The sequence below is a fragment of the Strigops habroptila genome, chromosome 11 (assembly GCF_004027225.2).
Source record: "Strigops habroptila isolate Jane chromosome 11, bStrHab1.2.pri, whole genome shotgun sequence".
In the NCBI taxonomy this organism is placed as follows: Eukaryota; Metazoa; Chordata; class Aves; order Psittaciformes; family Psittacidae; genus Strigops; species Strigops habroptila.
Genome location: NC_046360.1, coordinates 9,713,394 through 9,739,196, shown reverse-complemented (window position 1 = coordinate 9,739,196; position 25,803 = coordinate 9,713,394). Strand labels below are relative to the sequence as shown.

Below are 25,803 nucleotides of genomic sequence, written 5' to 3'. Positions count from 1 at the left end.
GTGGAGGCAGGGGTGAGACTGCCAGCACAGTGTCTCTGCTGTGGGTACCACCGGCCAAGGCTGGGCTGGGCACGCCACCGGCGAGGTCATGTCATGCAGGGTGAGAAGGGCACCAGCACAGCCCAGCATTGCCCAGCCTGGCCCCACTCTCTCCAGCTGGACCCAGACACCCACCAGCAGCATCAGCCACGTGCAGACTTTGGGTACCTCTGTTTAATTTCTCTCTGCAAACCACACCACACAGCTGAGCCTCCCTCCACGGCTCACCCAGCAGTTCACTGCAGCGGGGCCAGCCCGAACACACAGAGGAAGGATGTGATCTCCATCTTCGAGCTGCTTGCCAACAGCAGCTCGTTGCACAGCATGGTGTCGCAGCTAAGCATGACATCATCACATGTCACCCCTGCATCATCTTCTCACCCACATCAGTGTGATGTTCTTCCACCATTAGTCACCACACTTCAGCAACTCCCTTATTTTTAATCTTTATAAGCAGGGTTTTCTTCCCACTCTTCAACAAAATACTTAATGGAAAGCACAGGGAGTCAACTCCAAGGGCAAGCAGCAAGCCTGCAGAAGGGTGAAATTACAAAAGACGCCATGTTTTCATTTCATTCTCTGCCTCCCCAGCAAGGAGCAGTGGAGAGGCTCAGCTCACCTTCTGGGGGGTGCTACACAAAGATGAGAGCTGGTGGGGAGCAAACACAACCCTCCTGCAGCCCCTCCTGCACCCACGAGCCCTGACACCCTGCCACAGAGGCAGCCACCCAAAATGTCCTGGAAGGGAAAGACGGTGAGAGCTGGGGTGTGCCATAAATAATTATATATATACATATAGTCATACATACGATCTCTATATAATATGTATTGGCAGTTAGACTGCTTGATCATTGTAGGTCCCTTCCAACTGAAATATTCCATTCAAATATTTTTATATATTATTGATTTATAGTACATATTACTGATTTAACTTCTAATATTGTGGCATATTATAATATTAGTTTTAAATATTTAAGAATATAAAAGGAAGATGCCTTAGGGACATGGAGAGATGCTCCTCCATGGGTGGGGGGGACATCCCTTTGGAGGCTCACCATGCCCTAAGAGGGTGCATTGCACCCTTTAGCCTTCCCCCCCCAGGTTCTCCCCTACCTGGCTCCTTGCAGCCCGTGCCCGGTGCAGTGGGGACGGTGGTGGGACGTGTCCCCCCGGCACTCGACACACACTTGCTTGTCCCGGTGCAGCCGGCGGCTCCAGGCATGCCCTCGGCACAGGGGCCCTACCTGTGTCAGGCGGAAATAGCCGCAGTAGCTGGGGAGGGGGGAACTGGGGAGAGGGAAAATGGGGAGAAAAAGGCGGAAAATGGTGGTTGGATGGTAGGGCAGAGGTTGTGGTGTTCACTTGATGGATGGGGGAGGTATGAATGGCCATGGGTTTGGCGGTAAGTAAGTTAATGGCTCTGGGGCAGTTTGCAGAGGGGTGATGGATTTAGAGGGGGGTGCAAAGGGGGCGTTGTTTCAGGATGGGGAGGTGGAAGGGTAATGGCTCTGAGGGGTACAAAAGAGACATGGCTCTAGGACGGGGTGCAGAGGAGCCATAGCTTTGTATAAGAGTGCAGAAGGTCATGGTTTGAGAAGGAAGAATAATGGCTCTCGGGGGGGTGGTGCAAAGGGGCCATGGCTTTGTATGTGGGTGCAATGGGGCTATGGGGGGCAATGGGGTCATTGATTTAGGTGGGTACAAAGGGATCACGGTTTGGGGAGTGGGAGGGATAATAGCTTTAAGAGGGGGGTGCAAAGCAGCCCTAATTTTGCAGGGTGGTACAAAGGGGCTGTGGGGCAGGGGTGAAGGAGAAAAGTATTAGCTCTAGTGGGGTACAAACAGGCCATGGGTCTAGAAAATAGTGCAATGGAGCCATGGTTTGGGTGGGGAGAGAAGGGTAGTGGCTGAGGAGGTGCAAAGAGACCTTCGATCTGGGGGTTGCCAAGGGGCCATGGCTGCAGGGGGATGTGCAGAGGGACCCCAGCCCCACACCTACCCAGACGGCTCCTCTGGTAGCAGCATCCCAGCTCTTCGCCAGGGATCCCTGAAGTCCTGGCTGAAGGAATCAGGTAATATCTTGGCCACCTCTGGCAGAAGAGCAGCGGGGGTCACATGGATGGTTAATGGTGCCCTGGGACAGGCAGCAGGGCTGGCAGCGCTGGGGGACAGCCATGCATGGGGGAGGTGGGCATCCAGCGGGACCCACGTTACCTTTGGCTGTCCCGCAGGTCGGGTGCTCGCCCAGGCAGCCGCGGCGCTGCTTGAGGTCCGGACAGGGCTCCCCTCCGTGCCGTGGCGGGACGGTGACCTGGCGGCTGCGGGCCTTGCTGCCCACCCCGCACGGGGAGCTGCACCCGCTCCACGGCCCCCAGGGCCCCACTGCACAGCCCACCGCTGCCGGAGAGCCAGGGTGGGACAGAGGGGAAACAGCTTCAGTGGCATGAAAAGTGGAAGGAGAGCAGGGGAGGTGCAGGATGGGAGGAAGGCAAAGGACCAGCATGGCCCTGGCAGCCCCCCTCCCCAGGCTCCAGAGCAGTAGCATTGTGCACGGCTTCCGCAGCCCTTATCCCCATGCTGCTGCTGCGGCTCTGCATCGCGCTGAGCTGGGACCCCGCTAATCTCCCCGGAGATTAGGGAGGGCTGACTGCTGCAATTGTGCAGGGGCCGCTGCTGGAGCTGCCCTGGGGTTGGGTTCCCAGGGCGGGCTGGCTATACAGCCCCCAAGCCCACACTCCCTGTTTTCACCCCCATGCCCGCAACAGTGGCAGGGGTGATGCCAGGGCTCATCCTGCTCAGGTCCCACACTGACAACTCAGGCTAGCAAGGAGAGTGCTACCATCAGCTGCCGACCAGAGGCCAACCCTGCGGGCTCTCATTACACTGGGAGCATCCACTCATCCAGCATGGAAAGAAGCGGAAAATCAGGATATTGCTCCAAATCCAGCCCAGCTGGCATCCTTGATCCTCAGACACATCTTGTTACAGCTCCAAGTATGGGGCTAACAGATAACAGCAAACACCTGCCACCAAAAGCAGCAGCCTGGGCTGGCATCCCCAGTCACAAGGTTCAACCAGTTGCATCCTGTCCCAGCACTCACCAGCATGGCGGCACACACTGTGGTAGTCCTGGCAGCAGTCGCCTGTCCTCTGGCAGTACGAGTCGCAGTAGCAGTGAGCCCAGCGGGCACCGGGCGCCCAGCACGCGTTGTTCCTGCCCGGGCAGCAGCGGTGCCGGCAGCTGCCACTGGCACCCACCAGGCAGCCGGCGGCCAGCAGCCAGCCCCCGCAGAGCAGCAGGCCCCGCATGGCACTGCCGCCCTGCAGCACCAAGGGATGGCTTTTCCACACAGCAATGGCTTTACCCAGCACCGGCAAATACTGGGTGAGGAGCAAGGGCTGCGCCAGGGGTGTTGGGATCCCAGTGCACCGCCCCTGCGCTGGGTGGGGGACAAAGCCTGTTCCCTTCTGCTCCACTGCCCATTGCCATCCCAGCAAACCAGGATGGTGAATAAAACACTGTGCATGGGACGATGCAGCCCTGGAGCTGCCTGGGAGCTTTCGTGAATGGGCACTGCTGGGTTGAAGCCGATGCTCCCCGAGGAGTGCCAGCTCGACGTGACGGGGAGCCCCATCCCCAAGCCCTGGCCGCAGCTGCTCAGCACAGCGTGGACACCAACACGGCTGCTAAAGCCAGACTGATTTTATTCAAATTGCGAATGTAAAACAGAATAACAGTAAAAAAAAAAAACAACAAATGAAACAAACCCAATGCAACCCTCACTGGCTTCAGAGCAGAAAGCCACAGGTAAACCGTGCCTGGGCTTTCCTTCTCCTCCTTCGCCCTCCTGTGTTAAGGCTGCGCTCATCACTGGTGACAGGAGGGAGAAGGGATGGGTCGAGCCCTGGCTCCCATGCCCACCCCCAGCTCCTTTGGGAGAAGTTTGGCACAAATCCGGCGGGGCCAAGCCCAGCACGGGACAGGGCAGGGCTCCGGCCCCATGGCCACGGGTGTTAGTGGGTCAGCATGAAGCTCGGAAAGCTACAGTATTACCTATGGAGCTGCAGAGAGGCAGCAGGAGGGCAGATGGGGGGAATGTGGCAGAAGAAGGGGTTTGCACCCTGGCCGAGGAGCCAAGTCTGCAGGACGGGGCTGTGCCTCCTCGCCCCAGCTTGCACACGCGTCTCGGCTGTAAACGGCAATTGATGGGGCACCCGGCTTACCCCGGCCCCGCAGCAAGAACTAAAGGCCTGGCTGTATGTGCAATTCTGGGCAGCCCAGTGCTGAGCAGGACTGGGGGCTGGGATGCAGCACCCCAGGGATTGCTGCCGGGAGGGAGGAGGGAGCCTGGGACCACACCAGCAGGTTACTGCCATCCCATACCGGGAGGTACAAGGCTGGTGGATCCCCATGGACCTGCTGTGAGACCCACTGCATCGCTCCCAGATGGTTGTGTCAGCCCCAAGAGCCTCCTCCAGGTGCAGTGCTTGCTGCACAGCATGGACATTGTACCCACGTGGCTTGGGGGGCTCTCAGCACCCCGAAAAGAGCTGGCCCGCAGGCAGCTCCTGGCTGCTGAGGGCCTAGGCCACCGTCCCAGGGTACACCCTGTCCTGGGTAACTGGCACTTGCAAGTGATATGGGACCAGGAGGAAGTGTCACCACGGGGTCAGAGTGGGCATAACTGGGATGCTGGGGGTCTGGATGCTGAGATGCTGCTCCCTCCCTGCTCCTTTTAGCGCACATTAACCTGCTCCAGAGCCTGTTCCTAAACATAAAGGTGGCCAGGTTTGGGGGGAAGGCGTGTGTGTGGGGCAGACTTGGCCCCGGTGGGCTTGGTCACGGCTCTCCAGCTGCATCCCCAGGGGGCAAGGGAGGTGGGGGCCGCCTGGCCCGGCCCCCTCAGTCCGTTTTCCACACTTTGTTGAGGAACTTGACCACCTCGTCGTAGATGATGAAGACGATGGCCACATCGAGGCAGACGCGGCCCAGGCGAGGCACCGTGCCCTTGTAAAACCTGCCGGGGATAGAGAAGGGGTCCGTGGGGCTCAGTGCCCTCAGAACCCCCTGTCCCTGCCCATCCTTCTCCCCAGCTTCCCCCATGCCACCCGCAGGGCTTACGCAAGGGGCCCTTCGTATTTCATGATCTGGTAGGCACAGTCCCACGTGCTCTTGTACTTGTGCGCTTCCAGCCCCTGTGGATGGGAAAAGCAGAGTCAGAGACCGAAGCCAGGGATACATGTGGGGTGATTTCATACGGGAGGCAGAGCTGGGGGTGAGCCAGGAGGAACTGATTGCCCTTCGCTGCTGTGGACCACCAAACCCAGCAGGGACATCCCCATCTCCTCTGTGCAAACACTTCCCTGCACCCCATGGCCCAGCTGTGACAGGGCAGCATCCTCAGGCATCTCCCAGACATCACCAGCATCGGGTGCCCATGCTGCAGCTGCACAAAACAGCTCCCAAACAGTGACCCCATCCTGCCACAGGCAGAGTGGTCCCACACCATGCCCAGTGCTGTACCTGCATCCTGGTCTTCACCACGTCCAAGGGGGTGTTGCCAAAGACACTTGCGGCTCCAGCGAGGGCTCCAAACACCCCCGTGACGAAGGGGTTGATGACCTTGTTGGGATCATCCCCTGGGAAGGAGAAGAGGTTGAGGGCAGAGTGGTGGTGTGGGGATGAAGCACGGCATCCCCGAGGGAGCCCAAGAAAGGCCCCAGTTGTGGCTGAGCCATGAGAAGTGGAGGGTGTGCTTATGGAAAGACCAAGCCCAGCTCCCGAGGACGGGCTGGAGGAGCCAGCAGCACAGCCAGGGTGGGCTGGGGGGACGGGGACACCGTACCTTTGTACCAGTTCTTGAGGGAGGTCATGACAAAGAAGCGGATGGCCTGGTTTGATCCTTGCTTGAGGACGGTTGCAGTTAAGCCTTGGTAGGTCCCCTTTAGTCCTGCAGCAAGAGGGCATTGGAAGAGAGCACGAGCCTCACCAGCAGAGAAAAACCTCCCCAGGCTGCTGGTCCCAGCCTGCGCCACCTCCCGCCCCATCTCTGCAGTGGGGCAGCACCCAGGGGGTCAGGGTGCCTCTCCCTGGGGACTCACCCTGTTCCCGAACGATCTCCCGCACGCCATGGAAGAAGCCACGGTATTTGGGCTTGGGGGAGCACTGGTCATGGATAAACTTCACCTGCAGGGAGACAATGCACTTGTCATGGCCAAGGCATGGGGAGATTCAATGGCCACCTCTCCATGGATGGTCCCAAAATCAGAGCTGACCCTAGTAGCCAGGCAATGCAAGGTGAGACAACAGGGGAAGCCTGTGCCTATGGCATTTTGCAGAGGAAAACCTGGGAAACTGCCTCTGCAAGCAACTACATGGGTTTTATAGTACTAAAATGGGTGATGCGATGGCTCCTGGCTGGGGGGCTCCTTCCCAGAGTGCGAAAAGGACCATGGCTGCTGAACCTGACCTCTATATGGGGCTTTCCAGCATCAGCTCTTCCCCTACAAACCCAGCCTGGGCAAACCCACGTGGCCCTCAGGTCCCCGAAGCATCCCTGGCTCTCATCCCTCCCGACTCTGCCTGGGTATGGGGTGTTGGGCAGGGGAACACTGGTGGCTGCTCCCACCCACCTTTATGGTCTCCATGGGGCAGACGACCGCCACAGCCTCAGCCACACCAGCACCCAGCCCGCAGACGAGGCCTCGAGTGCTGTTCAGCCGCCCCTGCTCGTCTCTCATCTGGTTGCTGAGGAACTCGAACATCCCGAACCTGCAAAGGAGCCACTGTGCAACCCCAGGGCACCCAGCCAGGGGCCTGCACCCCCCTGCTCTGGGTCTGTCCCTGGGAGCAGCCATGCACCCTGTGAGGGCACCCTTCCCACCCGGGAAAGCACCAGCTTTGGCAAAGTGACACTGGGGACGCTGAGGGCAAACCCACCCCTTGATTGCTGCTGCCTGGTGTCCCAACTCACCCCATGCCATGGGGGCACCTACCTGACAGCAGCCTTGGGGATGGAGCCATACACCAGTGAGCTGAGCCCCCGGTACAGCCCCCGGATGCCATGGTCACGGACGGTCTGCTTCACACAGTCCCCTGCGGCAGAGCACAGCGGCACCACCATCACCTGCCATGCCGAGGCCACTGCGTCAGCCCCGCTACCCATCCCACAAACCCCACTGAGCCCCAGCTCCAGCCAGGCTCCCTGGGAGCCTCTGAACCCATCCAGCAGGCTGGGGCAGGGCACAGCGCGTGAGCTCACCGATGCCCTTGTAGCGGGGAGGGTTTGCCTTCTCATCCAGCTGCAGCTGCGTCTTCACATACTCGGTAGGGAATGTGATGCAGATCTCGATCCCTCCAGCGAGGCCACCTGGGAGGGAGAGGAGGGGATGCTCAGGCTGGGAGCCGCACCATGTCAGTCCAGCACCGTATTAGCTGCTGCCAGCTCCATGATGGCTGAGCCAGAGCCCTCTTATCAGCCAGGTCTGGGCTGGGATGCAGTGTCCCTGTCCTCACCAAACCCCTGCGAACTTCACACGGCAGCAGGGCCCTGTGCCAGCCTGGCACCCTACACAGTCATCACTGCCTCGCCATGGCAAGAGCTGGTGAGACGATCGGCCAAAGGGGTGGGAAAACCGGGCAAAATGCCGCACCCAGGGCAGCTGATTCAGCATCATTTCCCCTCAAAGGCACCTCTCCCCCTCCAGAGCCCCACATGCTGCCAGGGAGCTGCCAGCACGGGGATCTATAAACCTGATGGAGCCGAGCAGTGCTGCACGAGGCCCAGCACCATTCCCCAGGAGCCCATTTGCAGACCTGGCCATGGAAGAACCATTATCATCAAGCCTGTCCGGCCGTGCCAGGCTCACGCAGCGGCAGCTGCTGGGTGCTGATTACACCGGCTGAAGCCCTTCCTGCAATGGAGCAGCGACGCCGGCTCCCGGTGTTTGGGCTGATCCTTGGTACACTGGAAGTCCTGGGCTCAGCCCCGGCCAGCCAACAATCCGCAGCAGCTCGCTTCCTTCCATCAAAGCGCAGCCGGGTCCTGCCGAGCAGCGGGAGCTCTTTGTGCCGGTGCGAGCAGGAAGCACGGAGCCGAGTGGTGGGTTATCCTGCTCTGCAGCCCGGTGCAAGCCCGGTGCAGCACAGCGGAGCACAGCTCTGCTTAACAGCACCCTCCAAAGTACCCTGTGAGAGGATGCTGACAGGGGGACACTGCAGCCCATGGAATGGGGAGCTGAGCCACGGCTGCTCCCTGTGACAACAGCAGACAGCCCCTGCTTCTCAGACCAGGGCAGTTTCTCATATAGTCTTACTTCTTCTGTATGGCCTCCAAATTTACAAGAGACATCCTTAATTCCTCTGGTGCTGCCTCCAGCTCCTTCCCACAAAGTAGCACTGGTGAAGCTGCTCACAGTGTGGGGACATCCTGGAGTGCAGGCTGGCATCTCCCACGGCACCATGTCCTTCTGGAGGGACAGGAAAGCAGCCTCAAAGCACTCCCTCCAGCAGCTGGGCAGCATCCACCTTCAAACAGCCTTATCCTGGGTTATTTTGCCCCAGGCACCAGAAGCACGGGGCTGGGCTCAGGCTTGCCTCATCCTCCCCGAGGCAGCCAAGAAGCCGTGCCAGCACTCAGCACAGCTGGGATGACAGGAAAGCCCAGCCCCACACTCAGAGAGCATCCCCTTCCTCCCGATGGGGACACCATGGCACTGCATGCCAGTCCCTACACCCAGGGCAGGACCAGCCAGCCCAGGCTGGCAGCATCCCGGCACCATGGCGCGCTGGGGACGGGGCGCAAGGCCAGCCGGGCTCTGCCGCAGCAGACAAAGGCTCCTTGTTTCCCCCTGTGTTCCCAGGAGGGGCTGGAGCTGCTCAACTGGAGCCAGAAGCAATAGGCAACCACTGTGGCCGTTACACCTCCACAGCACCCCCGGGGCACCAGGGGAGGACAGCCACCATCCCCAGGGTCCCCAGAGTGCTCCTGCTGTCCCCTCAACCCTCTCCCGTCATTGGCACATCTGTCGGTGTTGGCAGACACTGGGGTTGGGGGCTGCCCAAGCACTGTAATTTCTCCTGCAAAGCCAAAGAGCTCCTGTGGAACAGCAGACAGGTCCCTGCTGAGCAGTGTGATGAGGAGCAGCACCCTCCAGCTGGGTGCAGCAGTCCCTGAAAAGCTGAGCAGCAGCTGGCACCTCTCAGCACCGCTACACAGCATAGTGCCACCAGCCTTGCTGCTACCACGGCCACACAAACACCCCGGGTGTTGCCAAAGCCCTTTCGCTCCCTCCACACTGCAACCTCAAGTACTGGGCATTTTGAGACCTGTAAACGTTCCCTGTCGGTCCCCCAGCACATCCAGGAGCCAGACAGCACCAGTCCAGGGGCACCCAGCACACTGGCTCACAGCAGCTATCCCAAACAGCATTAGGGAGGGATGCTGCACCTCCTGCAACCTGCCCACAGCCTCAGCAACCACCGGGCTTTGGTCTGTGCAGGGGACGCAGAGGCTGTGCCCAGCATCCTGCTAGCAAAGCCACATCCACAGGAGCCTGTGAAGTGCCCCGGCAAAGGGACGACATGCTGTTCCTGGGAACTGGCAGCCTCTGGTGCACTGGGGCTGCCCAAGCCAAGGAAGGAGGAACAGGGCACTCGTGCTGGCTGCCACAGTGAACCAGGGAGCTGGATGAGAAAGGTGTCTCCATCCCAGAGCCATGGCTGGATGCTGGCACCGCGACTGCCTCCATCACTGTGTGCTGGGGACAGGAGAGGGGAGGGCAGCGTGCCCGAAGGCTGCCCTGATACTGCAGAGCCAGGACAGGCTCGACACCCCTCTGGTGACTTACAGGGCAGGTGAACAGGTCTGTTCAGGGAAGAGGAGGATCTCCCTGGTCTTGCTTGGGGACATGTGCTCCCTGTGCTGCCCCTCCCTGCCCGTGGTGCATGGAGCAGGGACTCCAGACACACTCCATGACTTGGGGCAATTTTATCCTGTTTTCCTTTGCCTGCAGAGAGACAGGGTGGCACAAAACACCCACCCTACGGCCCCTTCCCTCCCCAAAAGCGAGGCACATCAGAGCTCCTGCTCTGCTGTCAAACATCCTCTCCCCACACCACTTTATTCCAGTGGAAACCTTATTCTATGCAAACAAACCACTCCATCGCTCATGAGCAGCAGCTTTTTCCAGTCCCCCCTCCCTCACCAGGGCTGCCGAGGGCTTTTCAACCTGTTTACCCGGACTTTAACCAGCAGCTTCAGCTCTTGCAACACCATGGAGTCAGCACAACAGCCAGCAGTGAGCACTCAGGAGGGGAAAGAGCAAGTGGGGCAGCCCAGATGCTGAGCCAAGGCTCTCGGCTATTAGCTGGATGCAGTGGAGCCAGAGGGGAGAGAACGTCCTTCAGGGAAGGTCGCTCTGCACAGCCCCAGAGAAGGTGCCTCTGGCAGGGGGATCCCACTCCCGGCACCAGGAATGGCTCCCTGCCTGCAGCGAGTCTGCAAGCGCCCTGGCTGCCAGCAACCCTGACCCCACAGGGCCTGTGGGGAAGGGAGAGAAAGGAAAAGAACCTGTTTGTCAGCCACAGAGCAAGGTTTTCCCAGACAAAGCTTAGCTCTCCTTTGCAGAGGGGCCAGCAGAGTTAACTGAGGATGGAGCTGCTGGCATTGGATACTGCTGGGGAGAGCTGGCAGGAAGAAGAGGGGTTTTGGGGACAGCAGGAGGGCGCTATCCCTGCAATGCTCGTGCAGCACAGCAGCATCAGCACATACAGGTTCAGCTCAAACCCCATCAGCGAGCAGCTTCTGGGACAACACTGGCCACCTCCTGGCCAGCTCATCCCAGGGACCACAGGTCTGGCACCCAGCACAAGGTGGGTGCCAAGGGCAGCAGGACACAGCCACGATGGGGAAGATGAGCAGAGCCCCAGGGGCTGACACAAGCCAAGGCTGTGCAGTCAGGGCTGGCACTGCCACCCCCCGAAATCCTCTACCTGAAGTGCCCCAGCGAGCACGCAGTGCCCTGATTGGGAGCCACAGAGGGGCAGGAGGTGGCACTGTGCCTCTGCCACTCCTGCAATGACTGTGCCTGCAAAAGCATCCTGCTCCTGCGGACAGAGCAGCAGGTCTCTGTGCAGCTCTGATGAGAAGTGAGCACCTGGAGAGCAATTTCAGCCTCTCCATTTTAAGGGTAATTTCACATGCAGATATACAAAAGCATCTGATTTCTAAACAAAAAGCTCCTTTTAACTTCAGGTTTGGCAGGATCCTTTCAAGCTAGAGGAAATTACTCCTCAGGGCCTGGAAGCAGAGCAGCAGAGCTCTCACAGGACCCATGCCTGAAGCTTGCCCTTCCTGCCGGCTGCATGGCTCAGGGCAGTGGGAAGGCACAGGCTTCCAGCTCCTCTCTAGGGCAGCAGCAAGATCTGAGCCGCATGTTTGTCCCTACTCAGAGGGCACCCAGCCCACATGCAGAGGGTGAAGGTGCACAGGCTGAGCTGAGCAGCTGAGATTCATGACACAGACCACACGCTGCAGGCACAGCAGGCAATGCTGCCTGCCTCCTGAATGCCATGCTTACCATTCCTACCCTTGCGAGGGGACTTGGTGCTCTTCTTCTTCAGCCAAGATAGCTTTCAGAGCTCAGTAAATGTAACATAAAAGGACTCAAAGACCAACAGGGTGCTACAAATCAGGAAGGCAGAAATACCTTCCACCAGCTCAGGACTGTTCTCTGCGGCCCACATGCTGCCCCACCAGCAGCACAGCCCTTGTTGCCTGCCATAAAGAGATTGACCCCCTCTTGGCAGCCACCCCTGCTGCTCTTGAGCCATCCACTGACACAGCTAAAGGCAGTGGTGGAGAAATCCTGCTGGGCCTGCAGCGGTGAAACGGGTCGAACAGGCTCCACCCTCCCCACACCACCCCACCACCTCCTTTCACTATCTTGTGAAATGGGCTCAGAAGCAGGCAGGCACCTTGCTGGGGACAGTGCTCTCCCAGAGAGCTGGCTTTGAACAGCCTCACATGGACACCTCCTCCTGTCGCACACAGCCCTTCGGCACCCATCTGCAGCCCTATCCTTGGGGAAAACCACCATGGGATCTGTTACACATCTTATAGACCCCATACATCACTGAGATTGCGGAGGGCTGCTTCCCGCAAACCAGACTGCCACATTACCCGTGTTTTGGTTAGAAGGGAAAAAAACATGTCCTGCAACAGGTCAGCCCATGTCAGAGGGCATCCATCCCCTGCGCTGGGGCCCCTGGATGGTCTCCTATCTGATAGGGACAAGGCCAGTGGGAGGCACGGGGGTTCAGCATGTCCGCTGGTAAATACGTGGCTGCTTTCGTCACAGGAGTGTGCTACAACCAGGCTGGAGAAAGCCTGATCCCCTCACCAGGGATACTCAGGATGACAAACATGAAATGTGCCTCTCTGTACCCTGCGCCGTCGGGTGGGTAAACAGCCCCATGCAAACAGCGCTGCAGATAATGCTGTGGATGGGATGGAGTAACTTGTCCCTAATCTTACTGGAACCATCCTGTTTCAACAGGTTGTCCTTTCACAACCTGCTCATTCATCACCCCTTCGCATTTACTTCTCAATGGGCCAGTATTGCAATAAATCATTATTATAAACTTCGTGGCTGTGAGTACAGTGGCAGAAGCCATTTCCCTTTGCTTGCAGTCACAGCATCATCTGCCTTTAGTGCTGACTTCACCTTTGGGGACTGCCAAGCCCCTGTCACAGCTCAGCTCACTTCTCCCTGCTGCCCTGTGCACCCCAAGGCCCTGGCTCTGCCACTGTGAGCTTGCTCCTGGCCAACCCACCACACCACTTCAGATACCTACTTTTTAAGTGTCAAAAAATCTTTCTAAAGACAGGCAACAGGGAGCTAATGTCAGAGCCCAGGGCTGCTGGACACATCCCCCAGTGCAGCCCCGTAGGCTGGATGAAGGAGCCACTGCGGGAATGGAGCCTTCCCTGGGAACAGGCTCTGGTCCCCCAGCCACCCGCACAGGGGAGTGGCTACAGTACCAGGCAACAGAGCACAAGGAGAGAGAAAAGATGGCAAAAAATCAACCCCTGCTGTCAGGAGGTGACCTGAGACCTCATGGCACAAGCACAGGGTCACCACTGTCCAGGCAGGAGCACAAAGCTGCATTGGCATGCACTGCACAAGGCTATCAGAGCTGAGAGATGCTGCAACATCCCTGGGCTGTCAGCTCACAGTGCTCATCGCCTCCAGAAGATGGATGGCTCCTTCCGATCATTTACGTCAACTCAGGGAAAATGGTCGCCTGCAGAACGTCAAGCACCAGGCATGTGAAAATCTCAGAAACACATTTCAAAGCCCAGGGTTAAGCCCAGCTCACACAGGATTCATTCAGACTGAAGAAGCTGAGCTGGCTGAAGAACCGCGATGTGGTTTCCCAGTCCTAGGGCTGGCAGCCTCCTCCCACCAGAAGCCCTGGGGCCGCTCTAAGTTTCTCTAGTCCACGAGGGCTCACAGGCAGACAAGGACACACTTAGGGCCAGCGTGCTCCTTTTGCCCCACTCCCCAGGCACACAACAGCCAGAGAAGACAAACCACAGCCAGATGTGAGGCACCACGGGCCAGCAGACCTGGCAAGATTGATTCCCTCCACGCTCACCAATCCTCCCCACCGCTGTTATTCAGCCCACGACCCAGCTCCCCAACTCAGCATCGAGGGGGAAACATCCCCTGCTCTGCCGTGAGCTGCCACCTCAACGCCAGGCAGTGTGCCAGACCACAGCAGCACAGCCGCCCTCCCGCGAGGCCAATGGCCCTGAAAGCCCAGGTGGACTTGGGACTTTTGGGAAGGGTGTCCTGCTCTGCAAGGAGCAAGTCTCAGCTTTCACACCCTGTCTCTGACTCTCTCCTCTGTAGGTACAGCATTTCCTAAGAAAGATCGTATCAAGAGATTAACAAAGAAGAGGCGACTGAAGCTCTAATTACTGCTTTGTTTCTCCTGTAATCCTGGGCTCCCTGCTTTGTGTGCTTCATGCCCTACCCTGCAGGCCCTTCTCCTTCTCCCTGCACAGTCCCTCTCCCCTCTCCCATGCTCCTCCTAGGGCCTTGGTGCACATCACTACTAATTCCCAGTAGCACTCAGTGTTTGCAGCAAACACCAGAGCAGCAGCCATGACCATTGCGAGCTCTTTCCAAGCCAAGCACCACGTAGGGCAGCATCCAGGCACCCTGAGCGGGCAGGATTAGGTGTAGGCAGGAACAGCAACTGTGCACCAGCCCCCAGGCAGAGGTACCATGCAAAGAGCAGGGCAGCTGGGAGCTGCTCCGTGGGAGGGAGCAGACCCCAGGCTTCAAAGCTGGCTAAAAACAGAGCAAGACTGTCCTTAACTCTGGCCAGGGCAGGCAAAGCCACTCATCCAACAGCCATTGCTAACCCTTCTGAGGAGGAGGGCCAGGGTGAGGAGGTTTGTCTGCACAATGGCAAGGACTGTTTGCGCTGGGCTCTGAACAGCCCACCACAGGCTGGCTGGAGCTGGTGCTCCAGCACTATGGTGCCCAAATCCCAGCAAGGAGCCCTTGGGAACACACACAGGTGACCCCCCGCACCAGCTCCTGTCTCACCACTTGCTGCCTTCACTTTGAACCAACCACAGCATGGCCCATGCTGGGAGCTGGGCAGTGTATTGGCTGCACCAGTCCTGTGGGAAGCTGGTGGGAGGTACAGGAGCCCGGCGGGTTGATTTGGAAACCACAGCACAGCAACTGAGAGCTGGGTGAAGGGAGGCTGAGACACGGCTGGGCTCCCAGCTCTGCCTGCAAACAGGCTGTTACCCAGCAGAAGACACAGGAGCTGGACCTCAAACCAGCTCACGAGTTCACAAGAAAATTATGCCAGCTTTACAACAGGTAACTGAGCCAGCAGGTGAAACACACAGGTAATATCCATTTCAGCATAAGCCCTACATGTTTATCAGTCTTTTAACACAGTTTAAGCTAAGCCACATTATACCAAAACCTTACTGTCCTACAGCCATGTCACTTCTGATCCAGTGCCAGGTCCCTCAAATCGACTTTGTACTATCAATTCAGAGCCTGGGGGCTCCCCCCTTGCAAAGGGGTGTAGGGGTTGAACAGCAGCAGAAACCCGCACCCACCCAGCTCTGCCCTCTGGAAGCCCAAAGACAAGCCCTGGGAGTGACACGCACCCAACGGGCCAGGACAGCCAAGATGTCCCTGTGCGCTGTGGTCGTAGCACAGGCTGTGTGGTCACAGCAAGGTGAAGTGCTGCCTTGGCACACAGCAGCTGCTTGGACAAATGAGAGACCATTAGCAAATTAATTTTTAACTTTGCATTTGTCTGTTGCAACAACTGAAGGAGAAGAGCTCTTGGCAGCCAGAGCTCCGCTCGCGTCTCTTCAGACAAGAGCCAGCCCCAGCCTGCTCAGGCCTGGGCAGCACGAGGGAGCTGTGCTGCCCTGGCAGAGATCTCAGTCACACACAGGGTCTGGGAGCAGACACGCATCGAGGATGGATGATGGCAGCTTATTTAACTCCACCAGTACGAGGCTGATGAAGCACAGTGCAGTAGGAATGGTCCGTCTTTGAACACCTCCAGCTCTACAAGTTGAGCTTTGGAGCACACACCCCTGTTGTGCAGACAGGGGTTAGATGTAAAACCTCAAGAGCATCAGCAAACTCCTTAAAGTCATCAGAGACAACCACAAATGGCACTGCATCGCCCTGGAATGGACTGGAGGGCTGAGCAGGCCGGAATGCAGGGAGTTAACAGCAGCTTTCTCCCATTTATGTGGTTCTCTAATACAATTAGATGCCACAGAGGCTTGGCTGGACTTCTGCCCATTAACCAATTACTCTGATTTGCTTCATGTGAGGAGAAGACTAGCATCTCAATAGGGTCCTTCTTCCACTTCTGCAGCCTCACATGGACCCAGAAGGGCTCCTCCAAGTGAGGGCATGTGCAGCTTTGTGTTGTTGCCCAGACCGACACCCAGCAGAGGCCACAAGCACCATGTCCCTTCTTTTGCGCCAGAAGAGCTTCCAGGCGCACTCATGGCAGCTTTCCTGGCAGGGGAGACCAGGACAGGCCTGATGCAGCCTCTTTCAGAGTGTTCCCATAAGCCATGCACAGCTGATGATCCCTGATTACGGACCTACGCAAGGGCTACGGAGGTGTCCTGGTACACTGGCCCAGGCAGTGACAACCTGACGTGCCACGCATGGACAATGAGTTGGGAAAGACTGAGAAGGCTCGATGAGGAGAAAACATCCTGTCTATCCCACCCTAAGCTTAGATTAAATCCCATTTAAAAGACCTCTAAACAAAAAGGGATAAGAGGAGGCCTGAACTAACAAGCCACTTTGATGGGATGGCAGCACATGTTTGAGACCGCTGAGGAGCACAGAGCTCTGAAGCAGCCAGGCCTCATTGACGGGTTCATGTGAACGTTTGGCCACGGCTGCAGCCTTCTCATGGCCCTTTGGCCGGGCAGCCCCGGAGATAGCACAGGCCCCTCTAAGGCCCCTGATGTGACCCCAGGAGGCCTCGTCACCCTTTGCATGCTCCAGAGCTTGCATCTATTTTCCACAGCGATGCTGTCTCCAGCAATAATCTGGATCTGCATGAAGAGAGGCCAACCACCGCGGCAGGGGCCTGCACCGGTGGGTAGAGCTGGTGCAGCAAAGGGCTCGGAGCAGCAAAGAGCTCAGCTCCCCTGCCCAGTGGGATGGGCAGAGCCTTGCTCCCCCTGGGTCCCGCTACAGGAGGCTGGAGCTCTGCCCTTGGAGGGGAGCAGAGTTGGACACACAAACAAAGGCACAGTCGTAGGAGGGCGAATTGGCTGGAAAACACAAAAGCTCTAAACATGCCAATCGTGTGGAGGCTGTGAGGGCTTGTTTGAAAGAGAAGACACTAATTTGCACTCTGGGAATTGTCCTTGGAGTGGCAGGAGAAACCAGGGAGCTAATGAAGGGCTACAAAGGAGTTTAACAAGCCTTCGACTGTCTTGGACTCCATTCAGCTCAGAGCTCAAACTAGCCACAAGCAGAAGGAAGCACATTAACTCTGCAGTTACTGCTGTACTTAGAGTCTATTTAGATCCCGCGAAAATGGTCAGAACCGAATGGAAAAACATGCCCTGATCCACGGGAACTGATGCTGAGACACAAAGGAGGGACCAAGAAGCCGTAAAAGGAGCTGTATCATAGCAGCGTGCAAGACACGGCTGGAGCAGACACGATCTGAGTGCTGCCGCTTCAGCCTTCTCCCTTAACATCTCCAGGGGGTGCACAGGGAGCTCCCTGCCGCTTCCTCCTCCACCAGCCCAACTCTCCTGCTAACGTGTCTATCTGCCCCGCCAAACACGGCGGCTACGAGCACACCGACACCTCCCCGCCAGGCCACAGGTTGCAGGAACAGCCCCACAGCAACGCCGCGACCCGCCGCCCAAGCCGGGGATGCAGCCGCTGGAGCTGCCACGGGACGAGCCCGGCTCGGCTCAGCGGGACGGGGAACGGGCTGGCCGCGGCGCTGCTGGGCTCGCACGGCGGGACGGGCGGCGGGACCAGCACCTGCGGGTGGCGGCAGCCTCCGCCCCGCGGGATGCCCGCGCTGGCGGCCGGTCCCGGGGCGCTCACTCACCTGCCAGGATGGCCTTGCCGGGGTGCGTGAGCTTGGCCTTGCCGGCGGGGGCAGCGGCAGCAAGGCTGCGGGGCGCGGCGGCAGCGGGCATGGCCGCGGCTCCTGCGCTGCCCGCGGCGGCGGCGGCCCTATTTCAGGGCCGCGCCCGCGAGGGGCGGCCCCGGCGGCGTCACATCCTCGCGGGGCGGGGCCGGGCGCGGCGGGGCTCCGCGGGAGCGAACCCGGGAAGCCGCCGCCTCCGCCGAGCCGCAGGCAGCGCCCACGGGGAAGGATCTGCGGCGTTAAAGCAGCCTAAACCTGCCCGCCCAGGGGGTGCGCGCAGCGGCGCGGTCGCTGAGTTGGCCTTCATGAACGCTGTGAAGGGTGGGCTCGCTGCTGCCCTCCCCTTGAATCGTTTTGTTTTGGTCAGGGAGGAAGAAAGGAAGCTCCCAGGGCAGCAATCACATGTGAACACCTCGCACTGTAATCGAAGAGAAACCAAAACATTCTCAAATGAAAACCGTGCCTGTGAGTGCACAGACACTGCGGGCTTGTTTTGGACAATGGTTAGCTTTTAGAGAAGGTATTTATTATCTATTGCTCCTTAATAATAAGGCTGTGTGTGCATATCACACCACTACTTGTTTGGACTTCATCTGCAGATGTAGGAAGATAGCGCTTCACCAGTTGAGGTCTGAAAGCTGATTACAGGAATGCTGCAGAGTGAAACCAACACTTTAGGTTTCCATGTGGCATTTCACAGGAAGAAGGAAATGCGGGAGCTGGACTCCAGAGCTTTGTTCTCCCTTACACCTGGAGCAGCCGCCCTGTTCCGAAGGGGGAACACTCGGTGTTAGAAACCTCCCCCAGCCATGTGCAGGGCCTGCTCCTGTTGAGACTTGCTGTCCGTGTGCTCTGTGACAGGGTTTTTGCTTACCAAGACTCAGCAATCAGGCAGCTGGATTCCAGGTGCCAGCCTCATGTGGAAACTAACTGTGCAGTGATGCAGCTGTGGCTTCAGGCTAAACTGCCTGCAGAAAGGCCATTTGGGAAGCCAAAGCACCTGTATCCTGCCAGGATTAAAAGCAAACTAACTCATACTTGCATTGCAGAACTTATCTGCAGATGAGACCAGAGCTGTAGCTGGTTTCAGAAGAGTTAAAACAGAGACAAGTATACTGAAGTGGTCTCTTGTCAAGTCTAAGGCCACCCATCTCCAGCACAGCAAAGTAAAGGGGGGGGGGGGGGGAATAGCACATGAAGGGTATACAGAAGGAACAAGCATTCATAGTCCCAGTCACAGTTGTAGAACAGTGTTAGGTGTTCAGGTTAGCAGCATTGGAATGGCAAAAATAAGACAAATCCTTTCAAAAAACACAAATGCATTTGGATTTCTGATTAATCTCTGCAACTCCTCACTACCTTTTCCATCAAATTATAACAACATTCCTGTGTGATCATAGACACATACCCACTGCCATGAGACAGTGATTACCTTCACAGCAAACAGTCTCTTACAGATTCCCAAATCATCAAGTCAGCAAGGCCCATGCACGATCTTACCCTGTCCAAGAAGATACTATACCACCTGCTTAATTCTCATCAGCCTCAATGGGATTCACAGCAGTGCTTACTCTGCTGAGCAGGGAAAGGATTATTCATACTTAATCACATCTAGATTGCAAGCTATCTCAACGTGACCTCCAAGAAGCTGCTAACCCCACTGTCAGCAGAAAACCTGAAGAAGAGCATAGAGAGAAGATAAGTAACCCTGAAATACCGGCGGCTGCAAAAGGTGAGTTTTAAATCCTCTTACGTGAAAGCAAAGACTTGACCAGACTTGCATATCTCCTAGGAAATGGCTAGTTAAAGCATAAAAGTTTAGCTACTGTTACAGACAGGATATCAGTTCTCTAGCTTACTGCTCTTACTTCATGAATTTTCATGGGAACAACCCTCTTACCCATTTCCCTTGCTAGTGGCTGGTGCTTGTTTCTGCTGCCATAGAAAGACAGAAGAATTGTGAAATACATGGTCAGGTGCTATTGCAGCCTGTGCACCTCATGGCCTCCCTCCATTGGAATTAAAGAGAACTACTGAAGATAAAAAAAATAATCAAAAAAGTTGCTTTCAACACAAGCACTGATTGCAGACAGAGCTTTCTGGATCCTAGGAAGCAGTGACAACACTTCAGTTCCAGCTTACCTCCCTTGCCCCTATTTGTTTTATTTTTAATTTAATTGGCACAGCTTGATGCACCCAGCAGCATACCATGCTTTCAGAGACCATGAGTGGTCAGTATGGGGCAGGTAACTCTCTATTACATGCCCTTGAATCAGAGAATCTCTTAATTTCACTGAATAATCAGCTGTGTTGTCTGAATTGTTATGACTTGTTAACTAATACAAACCTTCCCATGTATTATTAATCCCTTTTGTTTAGGGTCTTATGGTAAAATAAGAAAATTGATTTCTACTCAAGTTCCCTGACAAGACTGAGCAATTCCTTTATGCGTAACAGATCCTGCACATAATGAGCTTCAAGGAGAAGTAATCCTTCAAGGAGAAGTAATCGTACTGAAGAGTTGAGTCAACATTTCCCCAGCTTTCCCCAGCAGCAGGAGCTACTGTGACTATAAGATGATGGTATTCCAAAACAACTAGCACAATTCCCACTTGAGCACACACACAAAAAGAGCTCTTGTTGATACTCAAAATTATTCACTGTGATTACCAAGACTGAGCTTTTCCAGAGCCTGACAGACAACAGATGTCCCAATACATTACCATCTGAGTGGGCCTGACTCATCTCAGGAGACAAAATCCACATACAGCAACAGCATTTACAGGTTATCATTCCAAACCATGGTCATGCATCCCTCATAGCATGATATATTACCAGAAGAAACTACTCCAGCTGACAAACCCTGTTAGCCATCTACCCTAGATGAGACCACTTCCCCCAAGAGTATCTTCCAAAAGTAAAGCAATTCAAAAATTTACGAAAACCACCATTTACCGAACCCACTCCTTGCTTCCCAGCTGGATAACCAGCACTTTGGGAATTTGTGCTCTACATAACATTCGAGACTTCATCGCTGTGGAAAACAACATACCAGATGACTTTGTAATTTCTCCCTTTCATAACCACTAGGGGGAAAAGGAGAAATACATATTTTTAGATGAAGAGATCTTAAAATCTTGATTAAAAGCACAGCAGACAAAAAAAACCAAACAAAAAAACCACACGTCTCCTTGAGTCATCAAACCACACAGGAAAATGCATGACTAAAACTCAGAATTCGACCCAGGATTTTCAAATTCTAACACATAAAAGCAAGGCCGGACTTCACTGTCTGTATTTCAAACTCATACTGTCTTCAGCTTAACGGCTGACAACATTGTCTGTTTTAGCTTGGAAGAAGACAGATGGGTTTTGCTACCTTCCTGACTGATCTCAAAGGCTCCAGACTGAAAGACCTTGACTGAAACACATACCTCTGCTAGCAACTCCGCAGCATTTTCTTAATAAAAACATGAGTCAGGATCTGACAGTACCTTTGGAAAGATGCCCAGAGAAAATGCATAGTATTGAATACCAAGAAATCTACACTAGCAACAGACTCTTTGAAGGCTGAATGCTTGCTGAAGGAAGAGATGCAGCAGAATAAAAAGACCTCAGATCCATTAAGCTGGACTGGTGCACCTGCAGGTTGCTATAGCAAGTGTTAATTCACTTGGCAAACCACAGCCTAACTACACACTAGTGACACAGAGCACTCTGGTGGTGTTAAGCATTTTCCAGTGTTATGTTCTATAACATTTTATCACAAATTCAAGATGCCCTGATTTTACTTTATGGGAATAAATGAGATGGAAGCAGTCCTGGAGTTCTCTGTAAAGCAAGAAACCAGTCAACTTGGAACCACATGACAAGCCAAACCATTTACAGCACAACAGGAAGGACCAAGAAAGACTGAAAGAGGTTCTACACATGAGGAATAAACCCTGCCACAAGGTAGTATGTACACTTGCTAAACTGCTCGATATGGGAACCTGGTACGTGCAGCACTACTTGTTCTAAGATTTGCAAGATTTCTAGCCTCAATTTTTTTCAGTACAAATTGGATCCACTCTCATGCTGGTTTAATCACACCAAGAGGCTCTCAGTGGCCAAGTTCTAGCCTGCCAATTGAAACGTCACACACTGAAGCATAAACATTAACTATGCAGCAGTTGAGCAGTCAGCTTTGCCCGAGTATATCGCATGTGCCCAAGTACAAAAGTTATCCCACTTATCTAGGTGGGCATCAGATGACAAAGTTGGACTTGTTTGTCAGCGTTAGAGTTCAAAAACCAGATCTTTTCTGCTTCCGAGTTGCTGGTTTTGCTCGGGGAAAGAAGTTGTTCCTTGTTTCATGCAGCCTGATTAAGGGATCCACGTCACACTGGAAGTGCTAGCGCTCAGCATTGCAGTTGCTAAAAAAAGTAGCTACTAAATCAAAATTAAGTTTTGGATCTCAGAGTTACTACTGTCTTTCCTGTATCATTCCATAATTTGTACAAACTTGAACAGGTTCCATCTGCCTAGTTTGTTGTTTTTTTAAGGAGCAAAATGACTTAGGAACATTTTCTTCTGCTATGCTACCATTTAATTAGAGAGCCCTAAAAATGGGGGAAGGGAAATAGAAGTCTTGCAAAAACATGGCATAGTCAGTAAGAAACAGAACTTACCCCAGCCATGCATTCCTCCCGAGTTTAACTCCTCCCAAGTTTATAGGGGTGGCTCATCTGGCCCAACAGCACAGACAGCAGCAGCTTTGTCAGACATTCTTCCTCTGCTTTCACTTGTGTTTGTACTGAAAGAAACCAGTAACCTTTACAGATGCAAGGGAGTAAAGGATAGCATACGGAGCTCAAGCACTAGCACAGGGTGACCAGCTGAATACAGGTCAGAATTGTATGCCAAGAGGAGCACATGCCCTTGCAGTCATTTGTGGAGAGATCAGTTTCCACCTAGCTCACAAGCATTAAAGTGGCTGCAGAGCAATGTTTGCAAGTTGCTTGTCTCCTCTGATGCAGAGCTGTAGCTGCCCAGAAGTGTGCCAGATTGGGGAAAACTCCCCTAAGGTGTGGCAAATTGCAAGAGCTATTATAGAAGGAAATCCATACGCTGCTTCAGATAGGAAAAGTGTAAGTGAGTAAAAGCTGTGTTCAAATGAGTTACTATTTGACAGTCTTGTAAGCCCAGAACATACACAAACAAATCATTCTACTTGATAGCCCGAGCCCCATCTCCTGAAGCAGTGGGAATTAGTGAGCTTAGTTTTAAATATTTTCTGCAAAATAACCTTATGCAGGTTTTCAAAACCTTGGATGGACACAACATAAACTGGATTAAATCCTTCACTTACCCCACTAGAAGAGGGGTTATTTCCTGCTGAGAATGACTTTAACTGTTAAAGAAACAGTAAAGTACTCTGGTATGCAAGAGTTTGTTCCACATTTCAGGTACAGCTGCACTCCACCAGGAGTATGCTTTTGGATGCATTTCAGAATGCAAGATCACAAAACTTATAAAAGCCACTATACTTAGCAAGAGCTTGAGCTAGCAGCTCAAGCAGCAGCAACTAAAGCAGGACTATTCATCAGAGATGGCAGCTTTGCTTTCCTCGAGAACTTGGTTATTCCTGTAATTAGATTTCTAGAGTGAAGCTATTAAGGATCCCAAGCTAGCTCAATTCTGCACAGGTCATGAGCCATTCTAGTATTAAATTGAGCAATTTATTGTATTCCACCATCATCTTGTACTTGTTACTATAAAGCCACAGTAAATTTTTAAGTTGAGAGGAAGGAAACAGTCGTATTAACCCTCAAGCTGGTCTTCAGTTCTAGCTGACTTACCCAAATTCCTTTCTACCCACGAGGAACTGGTTACAAAACCTAACTACCATGTGCCTAGGAAGTAGCATGCTACCTGTCTAGTTCCTGCTAGGTGTAAGTCCAGACAGAGTGCAGATTTGCTTGAACTCATTAGCTGCTCAGTATTTCAAGCTGAGCTGTTGTGTGCTGATCAGTATAAAACTGAGGTAATATGTTGCATCAATACTTGGAGCATTCTGGCCTGTGTCAGGAAGGTGGACACCATATCTCTGTGCCATTGCTGTTGCAGTGCAGTGACCAAGAGTCACAATATACTAGGCAAAATTATGCCAAAACATAGCCTGCTGTTACTGATTTCACAATCCTGGCAGTCTCTACTGGTTGACATTTATAGATGTCTTGCTCTGCTCAAGTAGAACTCAGTATGAAAAGGTGTAGCTTACCACTACTGCTGCTATATTAATGTATTTTAGCAGAGAAAACATTAACTGCAGCATCTCCCTCAGCACAGGGCTGAAGCTTTTCCAGTCCTGTGAATGCAGTCATATAAACATAAGACTGCCAGCTGCAGCACGGTTTCCACACATGACAAAGCATGCTGATGTGTCCAGTGACGAGACCACAACTCCCTCTTAAGTTAATTGCTAAGCCATTCATCTTAGGTGATTTGGCACAAGTTTCCCTCTTCCTGCCTGGCACCCTTAGTTGTCACATTAAGAAATCTAATGCTAACAGTAGTAGTGTATTAGTACTAACCAGTCCCCATCCCCAAGATATTAAGACTAGAACCACACAGTAGATACTGCAGTTTTACATTTATAGTTGGACTTTTATAATATTCAAGATTAGCACAAGATTCATAACCATAAATTATACATTGTTATCTAAGTACATAAAACGTTAATGATACATGTATTTGAAGTGGCACAAAGTAATAGTACATCCCTGTTGGCATTCTCAAAGAAAGAGGTGGGTGATGGACACGCTGTTGATACAACTGCAGCATAGCAGAACCGAGTCACCGCACCCTGGTGGTTCAGGTGGTGCTGATTCTGCCCACCAGACAGGGGCAGAACACAGTGTGGCAGGAAGCCAATTCCAGAATCAGTTAAAGGTGCAAATAAAAAGTCAGGATTTGGGCCTTCCCTACTGCCTCACTATTTTAGCAGCGCCCCCCTCCCCAACCCTGACACTGGGCTCTTGCATCTCTACTACTTTGGCAGCCCATGCAGACTGCAATGTTCACTTGCCACACATAGCTGAGGTTTCCTTTAGTACCATTTAACGTCAATAAGTAACATGCTCTCTTCTTGTTAAACAAAAGGGATCTGGGAAGTGTTTGCTCTCTGGCATGAGAAGATTTATTTTCTTCAAGTCTCAGATCTACTCCAGAAAATATAGAACAGACTCCAACAGCATTGAACCCCAACAGCATTATTGTCCAGAAAAGGAAACTTTCCCAACATTCCTCTAAACATTCAGAGCACAAGTATTAGAAAGCCCATTTTCTTTTGCACGTAAGACTGCAAATAAAATGGGGTACTCAGATGTACACAAGCTTTCAACAATTCATTATTAACGAGATGCTTCACTGAATTGTTAACAACCCTGCTACTTCAGTAGCTTCAGCTAAAGCTTTAACAACTTGGTGCCAGGCAATTTCCCAGCTGCCTTCAATGGGCTTTGCAAAAGAAAGAAAAAATATGCTCTCTTCCCCCTGGCCTCCAGCAGTTATTGCTATATGAGTTAGTGAAATAGTGCCTTAACTTCAGACAAGAGTCTCACAATGTCATTAACAAAAGCTGCCTTTCAGAGGTTGAAATGTAACCGGACAATAATCAATAAATAACAGTAACAGGCATCCCGTTGAAGTCTCCTCACTGAGCCAGGCAGCAAGTGTGTTCAGCCAACAGAAGGTCATCTGTGCCTTTAGGACCATTGTACACTTCTTGGAGAAGTTAAAAAGGGACGGGAAGGAAGAGAACAGAGACAGTGAAGGTCTGTCAGAGAGCTAGTTACATATTGAAACCATAAACAGGCGGCTGGGTGAATCCTGGTGCTGTGTATCCATATGGGAAGTTTGCCTGGGGAGGTACTGCGCTTGGGCCTGCTGTTAACATCAGCTGCTGGCCTAGAAAAGCATGAGGGGAAAAAGAAGAAAGTTAGTTTAAGAACCCAGACTTCCCTAATGTTAACTGTACTATGGGACAGGATTACAAGGCTTTGGCTAAACATCATCCACTA

General features: G+C 53.9%; 3 protein-coding genes across 7 annotated transcripts in view; all 3 read right to left on the bottom strand.

Moving 5' to 3' along the window:
* Positions 1 to 198: 198 nt before the first annotated feature.
* LOC115614233 (somatomedin-B and thrombospondin type-1 domain-containing protein-like) lies at positions 199 to 3,529 on the bottom strand. Its single transcript, XM_030500765.1, has 6 exons — positions 3,141 to 3,529; positions 2,254 to 2,436; positions 2,039 to 2,129; positions 1,153 to 1,326; positions 665 to 777; positions 199 to 588 (listed from the first exon to the last, which is right to left on the bottom strand). Exons 1-5 carry the CDS (start codon positions 3,346 to 3,348, stop codon positions 672 to 674), a joined length of 762 nt encoding a protein of 253 aa, XP_030356625.1. The 5' UTR covers positions 3,349 to 3,529; the 3' UTR covers positions 199 to 588; positions 665 to 671.
* A 193-nt stretch (positions 3,530 to 3,722) lies between these two features.
* On the bottom strand, positions 3,723 to 17,899 carry SLC25A1 (solute carrier family 25 member 1). Its single transcript, XM_030500764.1, has 9 exons — positions 17,699 to 17,899; positions 7,302 to 7,409; positions 7,036 to 7,135; positions 6,673 to 6,811; positions 6,142 to 6,226; positions 5,886 to 5,990; positions 5,564 to 5,679; positions 5,162 to 5,235; positions 3,723 to 5,057 (listed from the first exon to the last, which is right to left on the bottom strand). The coding sequence occupies exons 1-9, from the start codon at positions 17,787 to 17,789 to the stop codon at positions 4,943 to 4,945; spliced, it is 933 nt and encodes a 310-aa protein (XP_030356624.1). The 5' UTR covers positions 17,790 to 17,899; the 3' UTR covers positions 3,723 to 4,942.
* Positions 17,900 to 24,359: 6,460 nt separating this feature from the next.
* The window catches only part of CLTCL1 (clathrin heavy chain like 1), a 36,941-nt gene continuing 35,497 nt past the window's right edge, over positions 24,360 to 25,803 (bottom strand). For all 5 annotated transcript variants that reach the window (XM_030500762.1, XM_030500759.1, XM_030500761.1 and 2 more), the window contains one exon: positions 24,360 to 25,690. In XM_030500762.1, the coding sequence (XP_030356622.1) occupies positions 25,575 to 25,690 (116 nt within the window). In that variant the 3' untranslated portion in view covers positions 24,360 to 25,574. The remainder of the gene's footprint in view (positions 25,691 to 25,803) is intronic.